Consider the following 17,946-nt stretch of genomic DNA (forward strand, 5'->3'; position numbering starts at 1 on the left):
GATTGGTTATCCTTCGTTCCTCCTCCTCGGTTTCATTGTCGTTGCCGAGTGTTTGCTTCAGTTCCCTCATCGGTTTGTCATCTTGCGTAGCGATCTCCACGGGATCTGAAGATGCAACCGAGACTACTTCGGTAGTTCTCGTAGATGAGGTCTGGACCTCAACGTCACATTCTGTGACTATTTTCCAGCTGTCCGACTTTGTCGTGAAGGCTCACTCGACGCATTCAAGCTTCGTCTCGAATTCGCTGTCATCTTCGGTTGAAGACTTATCTTTCTTAGACTATTTATGTGGTGTATGTTATGTTTATGGCCAAAGAGGATGTATAATTCCCTCTTGTTATTGTAGTGAAAAAGTTTGATTATGAATGAAAGTAAGTTTGTGTTCAAAAAAAAAAAAAAAAAAAATCAAAAAGACGAGCTTGGAAGATGCTTTAACTATTTTCGGCACTGCTATCATTTTAATCTCGGTCTCGGTTAACGATCGGTTGAGTTTGGTTAACCATTGGTTCAATTAAACCGGTCAAGATTAGCGAGCGAATCTAAATCAACGGTCGAGATTACCTCATATTAATGAACGGACAGGATGAGCGAACCTCATTGACATAAGCCCTTGTCTACCGGCGAGAATAGAGAGAAAGACGCTTCGAGAGAGATCGTTCTCCGTTAAACCCTAGTAGAGAGTGTGAGTTCAGTCTCGTCGATACTTCTCTGTTTCATTGTTCTCTGTTTGTTTGTTTTCTAGCTCATCCATTGTTTATGAGTCTCTTCTGTAACCGTAGGAGTCTGATTCGTTGTTTAGATTGTGTTTATTGATGTTTCGTTTCATGGGTTTAGTGAATTTGACCTTGTAAGCTTTGGTTCAATCTTTGACCGTGTTGGAAACACGATGATAAAGTTTGTATCTTTCTTGTGTGTTTGCATAAAGGATGCATTTTTCTTACTTCTATTGACGATTGAACTGATAAGCCTTGGGCGATATTCATGAGTTTCATCTTTGGGTTGTTGTTCTCTGTTTGTCTAACCACCGTAGTGAATGCTCTTTCGATTGTTTTCGGGATACAGATACGTCACAACATGGCTTTCTTAAGTAAAATTGGAAGGATATTTAGGCAGACTAGCGCCCATGTCACTGCCTCTAACTCAATGCTACAGAGCATCCGTTGCATGTCTTCCTCAAAAATCTTTGTTGGAGGTGACTATTACTCTTATCTCCGTTGAGGGAGAGATAGTTTCTTTTTTTTTTTTTTTCTCTTTGCTTGTTTGCTTCAAAGTTGTCTATGTTGGTTTCAGGTATCTCCTACAGCACTGACGAGTTTGGCTTGAGAGAAGCTTTTAGCAAATATGGAGAAGTTGTTGATGGTAGCTACCTAACTCGCTTTAAATTATTGCAAAACCCAGGATTTTGAAGTTTTAATTTGCTTCCGAATAGTAGTTTTATTTTTGGAGCTGACTAGTTTTTATAAATTTACAGCCAAAATTATTGTGGACCGTGAAACTGGTAGATCAAGGGGTTTTGCTTTCGTAACGTTTACTTCAACCGAGGAGGCTAGTAATGCCATGGAATTGGATGGACAGGTAACTACAAATGTTCCAGCCTCTTTTGATACGAAGATGTCATGTGGCTTATACCTTTGTCATTTCTTTTCATTTCTGACCCTCAGTGTCGTGTTCTTGATTTTTGACATTTCAAAACTGGTTGTGCCTTGACGATGCATGTTTCTAGAAAACTTAAGCTTTTTTGACATATCAAAACATTGACAACAGAGAAATGGCAGGTATCATCATGTAGCTTGAAATATTATTCATTCGTTAGGCAGCAGCTTGCTTTCTCTTAATAAATGTCTGAAACGTGGAGCAATATATCATTGTGTTTGTCGATTGTATATAGTTTCAAAATAAATTTTATCCTTTTTTCAGACTGTGTTTAGATTATTTGAAAATGCTAAAGTGGTTTCTTCTTTGCTTGGCATTGTCAATGGGGCATTTATTGGGGGTTTTGTTTTGGCATACAGGACCTTCATGGTCGAAGAATAAGGGTGAACTACGCTACTGAAAGAGGAAGTGGATTTGGAGGAAGGGGATTCGGTGGTCCTGGTGGTGGCTACGGGGCTCCAGGTGGTGGTTACGGTGCTCCAGCTGGTGGTTATGGAGGTAATTCTCCTTATGGTGGCAACACTGGTGGTGATGGTTATGGAAGCAACTTTGGTGGCGGGTATGGTGTCGCTGGTGGTGTTGGTGGAAGTGACAACTTTGCCCAAGGCAGCTCTTCTAGTGCTGGCTTTGATGACAAGTTTAGCAGCGACGTACCACTAGGCAATGATACGGACCATCAGCTTGAAAGCGCGGGCGGTGAACAGTTTGGTGGCAGTGACAATCAATTTGGTGACTCAGAACGGTCAAACAGAGGTTGGCCCAGATGGGTTTGATCAGACTGACGATGGTGATGTTGCCAAGAGAGCTTAATCTCTCCGTAATGTTGAGCCTCTGCAGTTTCAGAATAAACTTATGGAAGTTTCTTAATTTATGTTTTTAATGTTTGGGGTTGTTTATCATGTAGAAACCTCTATCGTTGGTTGTTTTTAATGTTTTCTGGCATTTGAGGCTCCTAAATAAAAATTGTAACAACTTAATAACAGACTCTCTTATTCTAGTTGAGATTTTCGACTAGAGACTACCAGTTCAATGGGTTAATAAGATCTTCAAAACCGAAGAGGACTCAATTTGCTTTGGCTTAGCATATGAACAAGTCTGCACCACTTTGGTTACTTGCCTAAAATGCACAGGTGAATGAGAAGCGATGGTGTTTTTATGCAAATGCTCTCAGTTTACAAGTAGCTCTTGCTTACCTCAAGAGCTGTGGCAACTGGCAAGGTTGTTTATGCAAAGATGTTCTCTTGAGGCATCCCAAAAAGTTATGGTACAGTCTACAATGTAACATGTGTGTTAACTGATCTCTTGCCACTGGGGCAACCTACTTTGGTGTTGTAAAAACAAGACTGGATGTTGTAAAAACAAGACTGCAAGTATCTTTGCATATCTCACAATAAGCGCGTATCTCACAACTCCACTGGATGTTGCAAAAACAAGACTGCAAGTGCAAGGAACAACGATCAAGTATGTCTCATCTGAAATAGGCAAATAGCATCCCCAAGTGATATCAAGAACTTGTTTGGATTTAACTTGGTAATCTCGATAGGTAAAACGGGTGGTTGGATGCAGTGTGTCAGATATGGAGGAAGGAAGGTCCAGAGGGTTTTTTCAGGGGAAGCGTCCCAAGGGTCATGTGGTATCTTCCAGCCTCGGCACTTACATTCATGGCCGTTGAGTTCCTTAGAGCACGTTTATTGCTAAAGCCCTTAAGTGGTGCTTAATGAATTTTTAACTAATAAAAGTAAAGTAAGATAATTTGTTAAGAGACACTTAATGAAAGTGGTTTATTGGTAGTTGCTTAATTTTAAGGTCCTTAACAATTAAAAAATATTAAATTTATTTATAAACATAATTTTTTTGAAAAAGATAAAATTCATTTATTTAATTAAACAAAGTTAAACATAACATTTTAAACATAGATTTTAAAATACAAGGATAAAAATATTAAAACAAAAATTACTTAAGTAAACGATAATAATTTGAAAGAGACATCGAAGCTCAGTTGTTGTCTTGAACGGGTCCAAATTTATGCTATATGTGTTCAACCAAATCACGTTTCAGTTGTTGATACGCTTGTCTATCACGAATTCTTGTTCGAGCACTCATCTGATTGGCGATATTGGTAGGGATATCTGTCGAATAGGTGGGATCGACATATGAACTTCCGCTTCCTTCTCCTTGTTGAAAATCCGAAAGATCAAATTGACTGTTTTGATCTCGTTCGTTTTCTACTATCATATTATGGAGTATGATACATGCTCTCATAATCTTCCCAATCTTGACTTTATCCCAAGAAAGTGCCGGATTTTTAACAATGGCAAATCGAGCTTGCAAGACTCCGAAAGCACGTTCGACATCTTTTCGGGCAGCTTCTTGTCGTTGAGCAAATGAAACTGCTTTCGGCCCTTGTGGAAGTGGAATAGATTGGATAAACGTTGCCCATTTCGGATAAATACCATCGGTGAGATAGTAACCCAAATCATACTCTCTTCCGTTGATCCAAAAATTCACTTGCGGAGCTTGACCATTTATTATGTCATCAAAAACAGGTGAGCGATCAAGAACATTGATATCATTTAAAGTACCTGGAGGTCCAAAAAACGCATGCCATATCCAGAGATCATATGAAGCAACCGCCTCTAAAACGATGGTGGGTTTTCCAGAACCACGAGAATATTGTCCTTTCCAAGCGGTGGGACAATTCTTTCACTCCCAGTGCATACAATCGATGCTTCCTATCATCCCGGGAAATCCACGAACCTCACCAATATGAAGTAGGCGTTGAAGATCATCCGGGGTTGGTCTTCGAAGGTATTGAACGCCGAACAAATCTATTATTGCTTCCACAAAATTTTCTACACATAACCGTGTAGTGGTTGAACCGAGCCTGAGGTATTCGTCGACCGCATCAAGCGCAACACCATATGCCAACACGCGAATAGCTGCTGTACACTTTTGAAGTGTAGAGAGCCCAAGTCTTCCGAGACCGTCTTTTTTTTGTCGGAAAAATGGAACTTCATTGGAGAGACGATCAACAATATGCATGAACAATGGCTTGTTCATTCTAAATCGTCGTCGGAAAAGATTTTCAGGATATGTAGGAGTATCACTGAAATAATCATTCCATAGACGCATATGGCCCTCCTCTCGATTTCTTTCGATAAACACTCTTCTTTTCCTTGTCTTCTTTCCCTCTTCTTGCTCGGTGAGCAGACTCTCGCACGTTTCATCAAAAAATTGATTGAATTGTTGATCGAAAAATTCATCAAACGAGTCTTCGAAATTGTTGTGAGAAGAAGATGTCATGAGATAGAAATGTTTTAAAAAGAGAATTGTCTTAGAGAAACTATGAAGCGAATGGAAAAAGAGGAGAAATTACAAAGTAGAATTATTTTAGAGAAACTACGAAGAGCATGGAAATAATGGAGAGAAAGTGAGATTGTGAGTGTTGAACATGCGATTGAAAGAGCTAGTGTTTATACTCGTCTTATTTCGTCTTATTTGGAGACACCAACACTCTCATGACAATACACTCTCCTGACAATTCACGTGATTCACCAACTCATGACAGTACATTTTATTTCATTCAACTAGAAGACAAGTAAAAAGACACCCACTCATGACAATACATTTTATTTCATTCAACTAGAAGACAAAGTGAAAAGACACCACCAAGTCTCGTGTGACAACAACATGCCAAGAAACAAGAGACAGACCTCTACACTGTCTTCAAACAAGAAACAAGACACCACCAAGAAACAACACTCTCGTGACAAGAAACAGAAATCTCGTGACAAGAGACCACCACTCCACTCTGCACAGCAACATCTTTGATCCGTGAGTGTACACTGCAGTTAGAAGAAAAAAAAACAAGACACAAGTTAGCATTACAAAGAAGAAGAAACTTAACTTGAGCATTACATTAACAACAAGAACCGCGAGTTTAACAACAAGACACATTAACATTAATCACTTCAGAAACAGAACAACAAAAAACATAACATTGCAACATAACATTAACTTGATCAGGCGAGTTTAACAACTAGAAACAGAACAAATAGAAATTTAACAAGAAACAGAACAAGTTAGAGAACATTTTTCCGATTAACTAAGTAGACATCAACTCCTTGATGAGCTTCTTCCTGAGAGCCTCTTCATCCTCACCTAGACCCTCCTCTCGATTTCTAATAAGTGAGTCAAGCAGAGTCATCTTAGTCAACCGTTCTTTGATTGTGAACATATTCTCAAACTTAGACAACCGTTCGTTCACAGCATTCTCGTCTACCACCTTCTTCTTACCACTCGCCTTTGCACTCTTAACACCTGGGGGACGCTTGTTTGCAGTTGCTTGAGAGGTTGATGAATCTGCACCGTCGTCACACTTCCTCTTCTTCGATGTCCCTTCGCTTTTAGCAGTGGTAAGATCGCACCACTTCTGATCATTCCGCAGCTCCCTCCATGCGTGTTCTAGATTGAATTTCTTCTTCTGATTGTTGTAGAAAATTTGATGTGCTAGCTTCAGAACATCATTTTCATTTTGTCCACTGCTTTTCTCCCTAGTAGCAGCATCATACGCTCCACAGAACTTGGACACAATGTCATTTATCCTGTGCCAACGGTGCTTCAACTGGTTTGCCTCCATATGTGCGCAGTCAGCTTCTTTTGCACTTGCCTGAAAATAGGCAGTAATTCTTGACCAAAAGGCGACTGATTTTTGCTCGTTCCCAATTAGAGGGTCTTTGCTCGTGTTTAGCCACGAGCTGATGAGCAAAACATCATCCTTTGGTGTCCACTTATGTCGCTCTCTTCGCTCTGGACCAGTGTCTCCATCGAAGTTTGAGGCTTCAGAAACTTCATAGTTTCCAAAAGAAACAGTTTGTTGACTAGTTAGTAAGTCAACAAACTTTGATGGATACGAATCCATGAGAAATAAGACAGAAAGAAAAAAATAAAGAAGACAGAAAGAAAAGACCAAAGCTGAGAAATTAGAAAAATGGAGAGAACGTGAGATGAATTCAAGATAGAAGCAAAGGAAGGAGTTTTATAGAACGAAGAAAAGAAGAAAAGAAGAAAAGAAGAACACGGTTTGCATTCATCACAACCAAACCGACATGACATCTATCTAACAACTTCCTCCCACAACAACATTCAATACTATCTGACCATAATCAATTTAAGACAACCACTATCTCAGACAAATATTTATTACCTAACCTAACACATAATTACATTTCAATTCATTTCAAACAAGATATTGCAGTCAACAACAATCGCAACATGTTTGCAATGCTTTTTCCAATTAAAACAAGAGCAAATAGCTACAATAATACTGAATTCAACAGACCAAAGACCATGGTTTAATCCAATTCTAAATTCAGTTCAAGCAAAAATAAAATTGATTGGTTATGATTTATCCAATTTAAGCTAGACTAATGACAATGATTTTATCCAATTCTCAATCCAATTCAAGCAATAAAATTCAATAATAAGCGCAACATAACTCACAAAACAACAACAAATATAAGCTATGGTTTATCCAATTTAACAGAACAAACAGATTGAGTTTATTCAGTTCAAAAGATCAAAGACAAAGCTTTTACCTTTGACAAACAATCGTTGGGGTTTTGTCTGACAGAGAGAAAGGTTTAGCCTTGATCATGCCTCTTGATCAAACCCTCGGAAGACACATAGATAGAAAAAATAAAAACAAATCAGTGGATTGAATTTCTCTTGATTCACGATGAAATAGAAGAATCTAAGACATGCATCAATGAAATATTCAAACATGTAAACATATTGACTCATCTTTACCTTCTGATTCGCCATCGAGAGACACGCCGATCATTGTGTAGAGCCACCAAAAAGAATAGAAATCGCCTTTCTTGTGGCTGGAAGAGGAGAGAAGGAAAAAAGAAAGAAGAGAAAGAAGAAACGGGAAAAAACACGCACACCTCTCCTCTCTCCAATGAATTCCTGCCGCGTGGCCAATAAGCGTCGTGCCTTTGTTCCCTTAATTAAGGGACGCGCTTTGGTTTAATTGGGGGTTTTTATTTATTTTTAATCTTTCTTAAGCTAAGGTCTCTTCTTAAGGGCTTCGAATAAACGTGCTCTTAGAGCATCATTATAGGTGGGACTTGTTTTAGGGTCCTTAACTATTTTTTATTATTATTTTTTGCTTAGGGACTAAAGTAAGGGATTTGGCTAAATTAGTTGATTATTGGTGGGACTTATGTTGTCCCTTAGTTAATTTAATTTATTATTTTAATTAATAAATAATGACATATAAAAAAAGAATTTTTAAATAAAACATTAAAAATAAAAATGTAATATTAAAATTGAAAACATAAGAAAATTACATTTTTGAAAGAAAATACAAACATCATAATAAAGAAAATAGAAAACATAAGAAAATGACATTATTGAAAGAAAATACAAATTATATATTATTTCAAGGATTTCCAAATTTAGTCCATATATTTTCAATCAAATCATTTTTTAAATGTTGATGGACTTGTCTATTCCGAACGCTCGTTCGACGTTCAAGTGTACTCCCGACAGTTGAAGGCATATTGACGGAAAATGTTTCCACATCTCCTTCTTCAAATTCATCAACGTTCTCATCCCTTCTTGATGATCGTTCATCTTCGACAATCATATTATAGAGTATGATACATGCTCTCATAATATTTCATATTTTTTCTTTATCCCATATATTAGATGGATTTCTAACAACGGCAAACCTAGCTTGTAGGACTCCGAAGGCACGCTCAACATCTTTTCGCACAGCTTCTTGGGTTTGAGCAAATAATGAATGCTTCTGAGTTTGTGGTAGTCGGATAGATTGAATAAATGTAGCCCATTTCGGATAAATACCATCGGTGAGATAATATGCATAATGGTATGGATTACCATTAACATAGAAGTTAACTTGTGGCGCTATTCCGTTAATAATGTCATCAAAAATGGGTGATCGATCGAGAATATTAAGATCGTTCATAGTACCTGGAGCTCCAAAAAACGCGTGCCATATCCAGAGGTCATATGAAGCTACCGCCTCCAAGATAATCGTTGGTTTTCCGGTTCATCGTGAATACATTCCTTTCCAAGCCGTGGGACAATTCTTCCACTCCCAATGCATACAGTCGATGCTTCCAATCATCCCTGGAAACCCACGTTGTTCTCCACTATAAAGTAGTCTTTGCAGATCCTCCGGTGTGGGACGTCTTAGGTATTCTTCGCCAAACAAGTCGATTATTCCCGCGGCAAAATTGTGCAAACACCTTCTTGCCGTTGTTTCACCAATTCGGACATATTCGTCAACTGTGTCAGAACCACCACCATACGCCAATTGACGAATTGCTGCGGTACATTTTTGGAGCGGAGTTAGACTCGATCGTCCGGTTGCATCTACTCCGGGTTGAAAATACTCGACTTCTGTAGAGAGACGATTCACAATACGCAAGAATAATTCCTTGTTCATCCGAAACCGTCGCCGGAATAAATTATGCGGGTATGTTGGAGTTTCACTAAAATAATCATTCCAGAGCTTCTGATGGCCTTCCTCCCGGTGTCTCTCGATAAAAACTCGTTTTTTTCGTTCTTTTGGTGTGGGATTGAAATCAAAGTCTTCAAATAAATCTTCAAAAATGTCATCTAATTCATCATCATCATCTTTGTGGTAATGATAATGGGAAGAAGAAGCCATTGACAATTTTTTTAAAAGGAAAAAATGTTTCGAATTTTTAGAGAAGATGAGACTTTGCACCTTTGTAATGAGAGAAGAAATCACAATACTTATTTATATGATTTAAAAGAAGTCTCTACAAACCTCCCGTGATTGAATTATTTCTCTTTAGTACAACTTGTGACTTATTGGTAGGAAGCAAAATAAACATGTGCTATGGATCATGTGACTTATTGGTACAAAGGAACTCAACATGTGACTTATGGTTATAAATGAAATAACCATGTGTATGCGCCACAGAACTTGTTAACATCATCATTGATTCTGTGCCACCTCTTCTTGCAACAACCGTGCTCTCTCACACCATCCTATCTTCCATGGACACTCTCTGCATAATACTTAGCAACCCGTATCCAGAAGGCCCCCGACCTCTGCTCATTTGCAACAATCGAATCCTTCGAAGTGTTGAGCCACCCACTGATCAGCACCTCGTCATCTGCAGGGGTCCACTTGCGTCTTACAGGACGGGCAGATTGTGTGTCTACTGGTGCGTCTTGAGATTGCTGAGAACTGAAAGCCGGGAATGTATCGGATTCTGCAAAGTTGACACTAGAATGAAAACTTCCATAAGGGAAGTTTTCATGATAAACGCTTCCTTGTTGACTGTGAAGCAGTCCAACGTAGCTAACGGACTGACTAGGAACATTGCTTGGATCCATAGAAGAGAGAAAGATAAGAGATAGAATGGAGAAAGAGTTATGAGATAGAAGAGATAAGAGAGTAGATTTTATAGGCTGAAGTGAAGTCTAGAAACTCATAATGGTGAACTCCCAACAAGAAATGTCAAATTCTAACTTATTACACCAAAAAAAGCTATCAACTTTCGTAACAACATCATTAATGTAATCGGATTTTGTTAAAAACATACTGTATACAATGTAACTAAGCAGAAAGCAAATCACTGTCTTTAATATACAACTACCACAGACCACTTGTTAAAAAAAAACCAAGACAAATATGATCTATGAACTATGGCTAGCCGGAGACGCAAAACTAGTTCTAGGATGCAAAGGATCGAAACTAAACTATCAAACAGTTTTTTCATGTTGCTAAAATCAGTTACTGGTTTGTTATACATTTGTTAACAATCAAACAAGCAACAACCAAACTCAACGGTTCAATCTAAACGAAACAATCAAACAAGCTTCAATGAAAACAATGGTTCAATCTATACTAAACAATCAAACAAGCTACAAGGACTATAATGGTTCAACCTATACGAAACAATCAAACAACCTACAACGACTACAATGGTTCAATCTATACGAAACAATCAATCAAGCTACAACGAAAACAATCACACAATCCAACCATTTAAATCTTTACAAATCTATACGAAACTATGTAACATTTGCGAATCCTAAAATCAGAACAATTGTTCTCGAACAACATAGAATCTATACCACAGACTATTCACATGCAAAATACAAAACCCTAAACTTTTCAATTTCAGATGGGAGTTGAAAAAAATACCTTGGTAGCGGCTGTGGATTGAGCTCGGGTCGAGATTCAGAGGATTTGGGGAAGATGAGACTGTTCGTACAAGACCGGAAGCGAACGGAACTCGATGGAGCTTGGAATCTCGATCTGGGGATCAAACGCCAACGGAAGCTGCGACCTCTCGTTTTGGTGAGTTGGGCTTTCGATTGAGGAGACACGCAGACTGAAACTCCGGTGAAAGAGAGATCGATCTTCCGATCTGAGGAGATCAACTTTTCGCCTTCGTGATTTCGTATTTCAATTACTCTTTCAGAATGAGACTGAAGCGAAGACACCGACAATTTCGACGATTTGCTCGCCCAATCTCGAGCTGACACGTTGCCTCACGGGACGAGCCCGAAATCCCTTATTTTAGGCCCGTTCCACTCAATTTCTTTTCTTTTTGATTTATTTACGACCCAAACTTCTTAAGGGACGGGCCTTAAGGAACCGCGATGTTGATGCCCTTAGAGAAAGCTTCAGAGAGAAAAGTAAAAAAATAACAATGTTGTCTCCAACTTGAGCATAGAGAGTAAAAGATCTTCAGTACATGAGGTTAGAGAGAACTAGTGAACACGATTCTTGTAAGATACTGTTAACTACAATCTGATCACTCCTTAATATAAAAACGTACTTATCCTTCTTTTCCCTTTTTATATTATTTATTTTATCCTAAAGAAAAAAAATAAAATTAAAAATATTAACTTAATTAGGCCTATCATAAATACACGTTTCGGACAGCTTGAACTAGTTTATGTGTTTAAAACGATAACAAAAGAGAGAGAGGAACTAGTCTAAACCCTAAAACAGGAGATGGCGTCTTCTTCTCGCACAGAGAAACGATGCCTCTACGAAATTCTCGATGTAAACAAAGAATCTTCGCCGGAAGAGATCCGATCTTCCTACCGGCGTTTAGCCCTCCAGCGTCATCCCGACAAGCTCATCAAGGCCGGCGGAATATCGGAGGCTGACGCCACCGCTCAGTTCCAAGAACTCGTCCACGCCTACGAGGTTCTATCCGATCCCAAGGAGCGAGCCTGGTATGACTCCCACAGATCTCAGATCCTATTCGCCGACCAAGGCTCCGCCGGCGGCTCTAAATCCGGCGGAATGCCTGGCGGCTCGGTTCCGGATCTATTCGCGTTCTTCTCCACCTCTGTTTACTCCGGTTACTCAGACACCGGTAAGGGATTCTACAAGGTGTACTTCGATGTGTTCAACAGTGTTTACCTCAACGAGATTAAGTTCGCGAGAACGTTAGGGTTGAGTATGGACTCCGTGAGGGAGGCTCCCATCATGGGGAATCTAGAGAGTCCTTATTCTCAGGTGACGGCGTTTTATAACTACTGGTTAGGGTTCAGCACTGTTATGGATTTCTGCTGGGTGGATGAGTACGATACCATGGCGGGACCTAACCGGAGGATGAGGAGGAAGATGGAGGAGGAGAATAAGAAGGTGAGGAAGAAGGCGAAGAGGGAGTATAACGAGACGGTGAGGGGGTTGGCTGCTTTTGTGAAGAAGAGGGATAAGAGAGTGGTGGATATGATGGTGAAGAAGAGTGCGGAGATGGAGTTGAAGAAGGCGGAGGAGAGGGAGAGGAAGAAGAGGATGGAGAAGGAGAGGTTGGAGAGGGCTATGAGCTATGAGGAGCCTGATTGGGCAAAGGCTCAGGATGAAGAGGAGGAAGAAGTGGAAGAGGATGGTGGTGATGATGGTAAGAAGAAGAGTGAGCAGCTTTATTGCATTGTGTGTAGCAAGAAGTTTAAAAGTGAGAAGCAGTGGAAAAACCATGAGCAGTCGAAGAAGCATAAGGAGAAAGTGGCGGAGTTGAGAGAGACATTCAGTGATGTAGAAGAGGAGGAGGAAGAGATTGATGAGATACCTGAAACTGTAGAGGATCTCGAGGGGTTAAATATGGAAGAAGAGGATATTGAGGAGGAGGTTGTAGGCGAAGCTGAGGAAACTGATGATGAGTATTTTATGGCAGAGGAGGATGTGAAAGGATCTAGTGAAAGTGAGGATGAGGATGTCGATGATGACGAGCTGTTTCTACTCAAGAAAATGGTGGAAAAGAATAAGCGAAAGAACGTTGTGTCAAGAGAAGAAGATGAAGTTCAAGTCGAGAGTGAGAGCGACAGTGAATTTGATAACCAGCAAAGCACAGGTAGGAACAGAAAAGGCAAGAAGGAGAGAAACAAAAGGAATGCTGGAAAAGACACGACGGATGATGCCAACAAAACACAGATTGCTATGGACGACGGTAATAATTCAGATGACAATGTGAATGCAAGTGACTCAGCTTCGGGAACCGTTGAGGAGTCTCAGAAGGATGAGACGGATCCAATGGAGTATGATAACAGGAAGAGCACAGGGAGAAGGCGCAGAAGTAAGAAGGGTAAGGATAAAAGCAGTGAAGCTGATGATACTACTCAAAAAGTCATGGAAGAGACTCGTTCAGAAACGTTGGAGGATCGAAGTGAATATATAGAACACAAGAAGGCTCCAAGGTCAAAGAAATCAACCAGAGGAATGAAGTCCAAGGTACAAAGCTTTCTTCCCTTGTAGATCATAGTTTCTGGGGTGATAATTCTTGAATTCATATATATTTTACACATCAAAATGCAGGGCACATCGAAGAAAGCCAGTAATAACGAATGCGACAGATGCGGAGAGGAGTTTGAGTCGAGGTTGGTCCATTAGATATTTCATTCTTTGGTCATCTTTTGTTCTCCGGTATCATTCAAATGTTGATCGACCATTTATCTTCCATGGCCAGGTCGAAACTATTCAAGCATATAGCAGATACAGGTCATGCAACACTGAAATCACGATGATCCATTTCTCATTTTAAAGGATTATGCCAGAGAAGAACCAAGAATTGCATTCTTTGATTTAATTTATACACTGGAGACAATGGAGGACAATAAAGGGTGGAAAGAGAGCAGCAGGTAAGCTCTACGTTTTTGACATTGTTGTAGTGCAAACGAGCTGATGATCAAACTCTATGTACTGGCTACTTTGAGTATCTTTGAAACAAAGATCTTGCAGAGAAGAAATCTAGCGAAGGTTGTGTTTGTAACAACATTCTTTCAAATATATCATTCCTATTCCTACTCTATGTTAGGGATCTCAGTATCGGAATGTCACTAAGTTATCTCTGTTGTATTATGTTAAGACATGTTTTTGAAACTAAACTGTATTGGTAAGGTTGTTGTAGGAGCCTTTATTGTCATGAGTTACTTCCTTATGAAAAAATGCATTATCAAGGACAAAACGTAGACTATTGTCACAATAAGTTCATTTGAGAACTTTGCATAACATCAGACGCTCAACAAGATCATACTGTAAAGATATATAACGTCAGGCTAAAACATGACACCTAAAGCTGACTGCCCCAATGATCACAGCAGTAACATCGACACAACGGAGTTTTTCCAACACATTGTCTAAGTTCTTGTTGCTAATCTCCATCACAAGACCGAGTTCTTCAGCAAGAAAAAGTCTCAGAGAAACAACCACACCATCCGCATGAGCTGCCATTGAAAGACTGTGTTTCCCACCATCAATTGCAATGCCAAGTTAAATCATTCATATAAAGCAATTGCAGCATCATACATCGCTGATCCTCTCCTTCAAGCTTTAGAAGCATACATCCAGTTACCACTAGCTTTAACATCAGTCAATGCAGTAACCTTTGCCCAAACAAGATTTGTCAAAGCCTCTCCGACGGCTAGTCTAGCCATGGCTTTTGGATCCAGCAGACCTTTAATTGGTTGCTCGCCAATGGCACATGCACCACCGGTTACTGCTGAGCAACAAGACCTGTCACACGTCTATCCACTTTAGTTGTCAAGAACCGTTTGGAAGAAACTGATGGCAATCTCAGAACTCTTTTCAAAGAGTCCATCAATGTAATCTCAGGAGAAATATCAAGTGGTTAGCGTACATAAGCTAGTTGAACTCAAATGTTTTCTTAGGCATATTCCTCAAGTTCAAGATCAACAGCAGGTGGAGGTAACCCTTCTTTCTTGCACTTCTCTGCAGCTGTGCTGTCAATTAAAGTACAGCGACTTCCCCGTTAACTCTACCAAGTAAAGAAACCTCTGCTCTCAGGTTTTACCAATATTGCATATCGAATGTGATTATGATTTAAGCCTTGCAAAGGCTTTTGTATGTTTGTTGCTTAACCATTACGTTCTTCACTACCTTTTCTACAAAATAAGAGAGAAAAAAAATAACTCAGATTGAACCAGTGTATTGTGTTCAAAACTGTCAAAGAACGAAGGAACTAGATTCTTTGTTTTGTCGGGAATATAATCCATTGATGTAAACAAAATATACAAGTAAAATAAGGTTGGACATTTATATCCATGATATTACATAAAGCTCTACTAGTGCTTCTACCTTTTCTCCAGCTAAGCTATCAGCTTCTACACTGGCTTGCCTTGTTGAGGATTTTATCAATATTGACCTAACTAAAGATTTTACAGAATAGCCAAAACAATCCATAAACCATGATATTCATCTGCTGAAACTTTGAAAGAGAGGAAGAATGATTCTAATTTGAAATTAAAAACAGATCCATGATTCAAAGTCGATTTAAAGATCTTCCAAGCACTTCAAACAAAGAAGGGAAACTGCTTTAAGTATCAAGTACAAAACGAAGAACTAATAGTAGGCAAAAAAAACAACAGCTAAATCAAAGTTTATGCTGTAATACTTTGCTTCAAATGTTGCTCGGATACATGAAGACTCTGACCCTCATTCCCTGCAAGACATTAAAGCAAAAACATTAGAAACCCAAACAAAAGATTTATTACATATCTAAACAAGATAACGATCTGATGGTTGGAAGTACCATGGACTTAGGAGGCAAGTTGGAAGTGAATTTGGCACGGACAACACCGCTGTTACCATGAGGCCTTGTAACCTTTCCCCAGATGCAGCGGTAGTGGCTACCGTTCTTCTTGGTCTTAGCCTTGTAGATGTAAGCCATCCTCTTTCCTTTGTACCATGTCACCTCCTCTGTGGTGTTGACTCCTTCGATCTGGATTAGGGATGTGTTTGGGTACTGGTTTGACTTCGACCTAACACAATCAAGAAAACGTCAGAGACCAAAGCTAAAGGAATTAGCTCAGACAACTAACGACAGTGGACTTAGAAGTACAATGCAGAGAATGCATTAAGCACATAAAGTTTTGATTTTGTTTAAGGTATTAAAAAACAGAATCTGATTATAAGTTGAAGCTGAGATCCTATCAGCTTCAGTTACAGTTACCTATACTACTTAACTCTCGGAGCCAAACCAAGAACCAGTAAGCAGTATACAATTGAAAGCATAAAGGTGTCACCTTTTGTATCCCAAGATGGTTCCCCTGACGTAGAGTCTGCAATTAAGATTAGAAAAAAAAAGGATTCAGATTTGATCCAACGACACCGAGCAGATCTCAAGTGCTACCGTAGAGAACAAGATTCGTCAACTAGGGTTCGATTGAAATAGATGAACAACAAAGATGAAGAAGAAAGACCTGACACGTTCTCCTTGGCGTCCCTTCACCATTTTCGCAAGACTGCTGCTACTATTACTGGTAAACGGAGGAGACAAACCCTAGAACTTGAGCACAAGTTTATATAGTGCTTACCTACTCTTTCGATTTGATTCTAAACGGGCCTATGGGCCTCTAAACTTAGCCTGGTAAGGTATTGAAACATATTTAAATCAGCTTCTTCTTTTTTTTTTGTTGAGGAGGGTATTATTTGATTATTTATGTATTTTAGTTGAAAGTTGAAACTAGGTGGATGTTCGCAATTTTGTGTATGTAAATATTTTATAAAATATATAGATTATGTTTTTATCAATTTAAAAATAAATTTTATTTTTATTTTTTTTATTTTGCATAATATGAATATGACAACTTTAACATGTTTTATAATTTATGTATTGACAATTATACTAAATTAGTTATATATGTTTTATTTTAATTTTTAAGAAAATACTATTTAAATTTCTAAATATATTGTAGATAAAATTGGATTTTTGATTTATAACAATACATGGTATTATAGCCGAAAGTAAAACAAAAATAATAATGCATTAATAGTTATTATAATGTCTTACATATATAGTATGACTTATATAGAAAAAGTGTAGTATAATGTGGATTGTTTAGCAACAAATATTATTTGATTTTTTTAGAAATGATTAAAATGAAGAAAATTAAAAATATTTGACGAATCAAATTATAATAATTTTAGAAAAAACTTCAATTATGATTGATACCTAAGCAAAAATCATTTAAACGAGTTCTCTTTTAATCTACAATTATAGAAGGGCATGAGATGTTCATTTAACCATCCACATCACAAAAAAATAATCTGCTAATTATAGTGCACTGTAGTCTATAAAAAACTCTTTCAAATTTCATTATAATTCATTGAAAGAGTTTTTTACAGACTGCAGTGCACTAACCTTATGACATTTAATTTAAATTGTTTTCTTTTTTTCGGGCTTGATAGGTATTGGCTTATTGCAAAGACAATCTTCTCTATTAAAATAGAAGTACTATTTTTATCCACCATAAAAAAGTCACAATAGGTCCATTTCATTTTTTTTTTGTTGAAATTTTAAATTGATTATCAACAAAAAGAAAAAATTACAGGCAACTAAAGTTTATACTTTCAGAAAAACAAACAAAAAAAATTTTCAGAAGAGAATTAAGTTATAGGTCCATTTCATTAATAACATAATATAACATAATAATCAATAAGAATATTATAATAAATCAATTTTAACTATAAATTTGAATTTTATTTTTAGTTACAGAAAAATATGTTGAGAAAAATCTAACAAAATCTTACTAAGCTTTTTAAATATTTTTAATTAAATAATATTTAATTAATTTCGTTATTAATGATATAATTTAAATTAATATTAATTAAATTTTATTATAAAACAAAAAAAGTTCTATGCTACTTTTTACAAATTTATAATTATAATCTGTATTATATTAAAGTAGAAGTATTATATAAAAATATGAAAAAATATATTAAACTGGTAAATTAACTTATTTAAT

At 37.9% G+C, this 17,946-nt stretch overlaps 4 protein-coding genes across 5 annotated transcripts; 2 read left to right on the plus strand and 2 right to left on the minus strand.

Moving 5' to 3' along the window:
* Window positions 1-574: 574 nt before the first annotated feature.
* Window positions 575-2,710, plus strand: LOC106381370 (glycine-rich RNA-binding protein 5, mitochondrial-like). Of its 2 annotated transcripts, none has more exons than XM_013821277.3 (5): window positions 575-682; window positions 1,063-1,192; window positions 1,291-1,359; window positions 1,472-1,575; window positions 2,013-2,710. In XM_013821277.3, the coding sequence occupies exons 2-5, from the start codon at window positions 1,075-1,077 to the stop codon at window positions 2,424-2,426; spliced, it is 705 nt and encodes a 234-aa protein (XP_013676731.1). In that variant the 5' UTR covers window positions 575-682; window positions 1,063-1,074; the 3' UTR covers window positions 2,427-2,710. The 2 variants fall into 2 exon arrangements, with proteins under 2 accessions (XP_013676731.1, XP_048613639.1); XM_048757682.1 differs by having other exon boundaries at window positions 608-682; window positions 1,056-1,192.
* Window positions 2,711-5,187: 2,477 nt separating this feature from the next.
* LOC106448728 (glutathione S-transferase T3-like) lies at window positions 5,188-7,695 on the minus strand. The gene is made up of 2 exons (XM_048757686.1): window positions 5,745-7,695; window positions 5,188-5,498 (listed from the first exon to the last, which is right to left on the minus strand). The coding sequence occupies exon 1, from the start codon at window positions 6,572-6,574 to the stop codon at window positions 5,759-5,761; it is 816 nt and encodes a 271-aa protein (XP_048613643.1). The 5' UTR covers window positions 6,575-7,695; the 3' UTR covers window positions 5,188-5,498; window positions 5,745-5,758.
* Window positions 7,696-11,607: 3,912 nt separating this feature from the next.
* LOC106381371 (DNAJ protein JJJ1 homolog) lies at window positions 11,608-14,079 on the plus strand. The gene is made up of 3 exons (XM_013821278.3): window positions 11,608-13,414; window positions 13,499-13,560; window positions 13,650-14,079. Exons 1-3 carry the CDS (start codon window positions 11,687-11,689, stop codon window positions 13,705-13,707), a joined length of 1,848 nt encoding a protein of 615 aa, XP_013676732.1. The 5' UTR covers window positions 11,608-11,686; the 3' UTR covers window positions 13,708-14,079.
* Window positions 14,080-15,415: 1,336 nt separating this feature from the next.
* On the minus strand, window positions 15,416-16,510 carry LOC106379472 (60S ribosomal protein L35a-1). The gene is made up of 4 exons (XM_013819415.3): window positions 16,402-16,510; window positions 16,225-16,260; window positions 15,732-15,960; window positions 15,416-15,641 (listed from the first exon to the last, which is right to left on the minus strand). The coding sequence occupies exons 1-4, from the start codon at window positions 16,431-16,433 to the stop codon at window positions 15,600-15,602; spliced, it is 339 nt and encodes a 112-aa protein (XP_013674869.1). The 5' UTR covers window positions 16,434-16,510; the 3' UTR covers window positions 15,416-15,599.
* Between the last annotated feature and the right edge of the window lie 1,436 nt (window positions 16,511-17,946).

Source organism: Brassica napus, chromosome A2, assembly GCF_020379485.1.
Source record: "Brassica napus cultivar Da-Ae chromosome A2, Da-Ae, whole genome shotgun sequence".
Classification (NCBI taxonomy): domain Eukaryota; kingdom Viridiplantae; phylum Streptophyta; class Magnoliopsida; order Brassicales; family Brassicaceae; genus Brassica; species Brassica napus.

Bases quoted from the DNA above. Each gene is read 5' to 3' on its own strand.
- LOC106381370 (XM_013821277.3), top strand. From the start codon at position 1,075: ATGGCTTTCTTAAGTAAAATTGGAAGGATATTTAGGCAGACTAGCGCC. The intron at 1,360-1,471 runs GTAGCTACCTAA...ATAAATTTACAG, and splicing joins ATATGGAGAAGTTGTTGATG to CCAAAATTATTGTGGACCGT. The intron at 1,576-2,012 runs GTAACTACAAAT...TTTGGCATACAG, and splicing joins CCATGGAATTGGATGGACAG to GACCTTCATGGTCGAAGAAT.
- LOC106448728 (XM_048757686.1), bottom strand. From the start codon at position 6,574: ATGGATTCGTATCCATCAAAGTTTGTTGACTTACTAACTAGTCAACAA.
- LOC106381371 (XM_013821278.3), top strand. From the start codon at position 11,687: ATGGCGTCTTCTTCTCGCACAGAGAAACGATGCCTCTACGAAATTCTC. The intron at 13,415-13,498 runs GTACAAAGCTTT...ATCAAAATGCAG, and splicing joins CCAGAGGAATGAAGTCCAAG to GGCACATCGAAGAAAGCCAG. The intron at 13,561-13,649 runs GTTGGTCCATTA...TTCCATGGCCAG, and splicing joins GGAGAGGAGTTTGAGTCGAG to GTCGAAACTATTCAAGCATA.
- LOC106379472 (XM_013819415.3), bottom strand. From the start codon at position 16,433: ATGGTGAAGGGACGCCAAGGAGAACGTGTCAG. The intron at 16,261-16,401 runs GTCTTTCTTCTT...TCTTAATTGCAG, and splicing joins CGCCAAGGAGAACGTGTCAG to ACTCTACGTCAGGGGAACCA. The intron at 15,642-15,731 runs GTACTTCCAACC...AATGTCTTGCAG, and splicing joins ACTTGCCTCCTAAGTCCATG to GGAATGAGGGTCAGAGTCTT.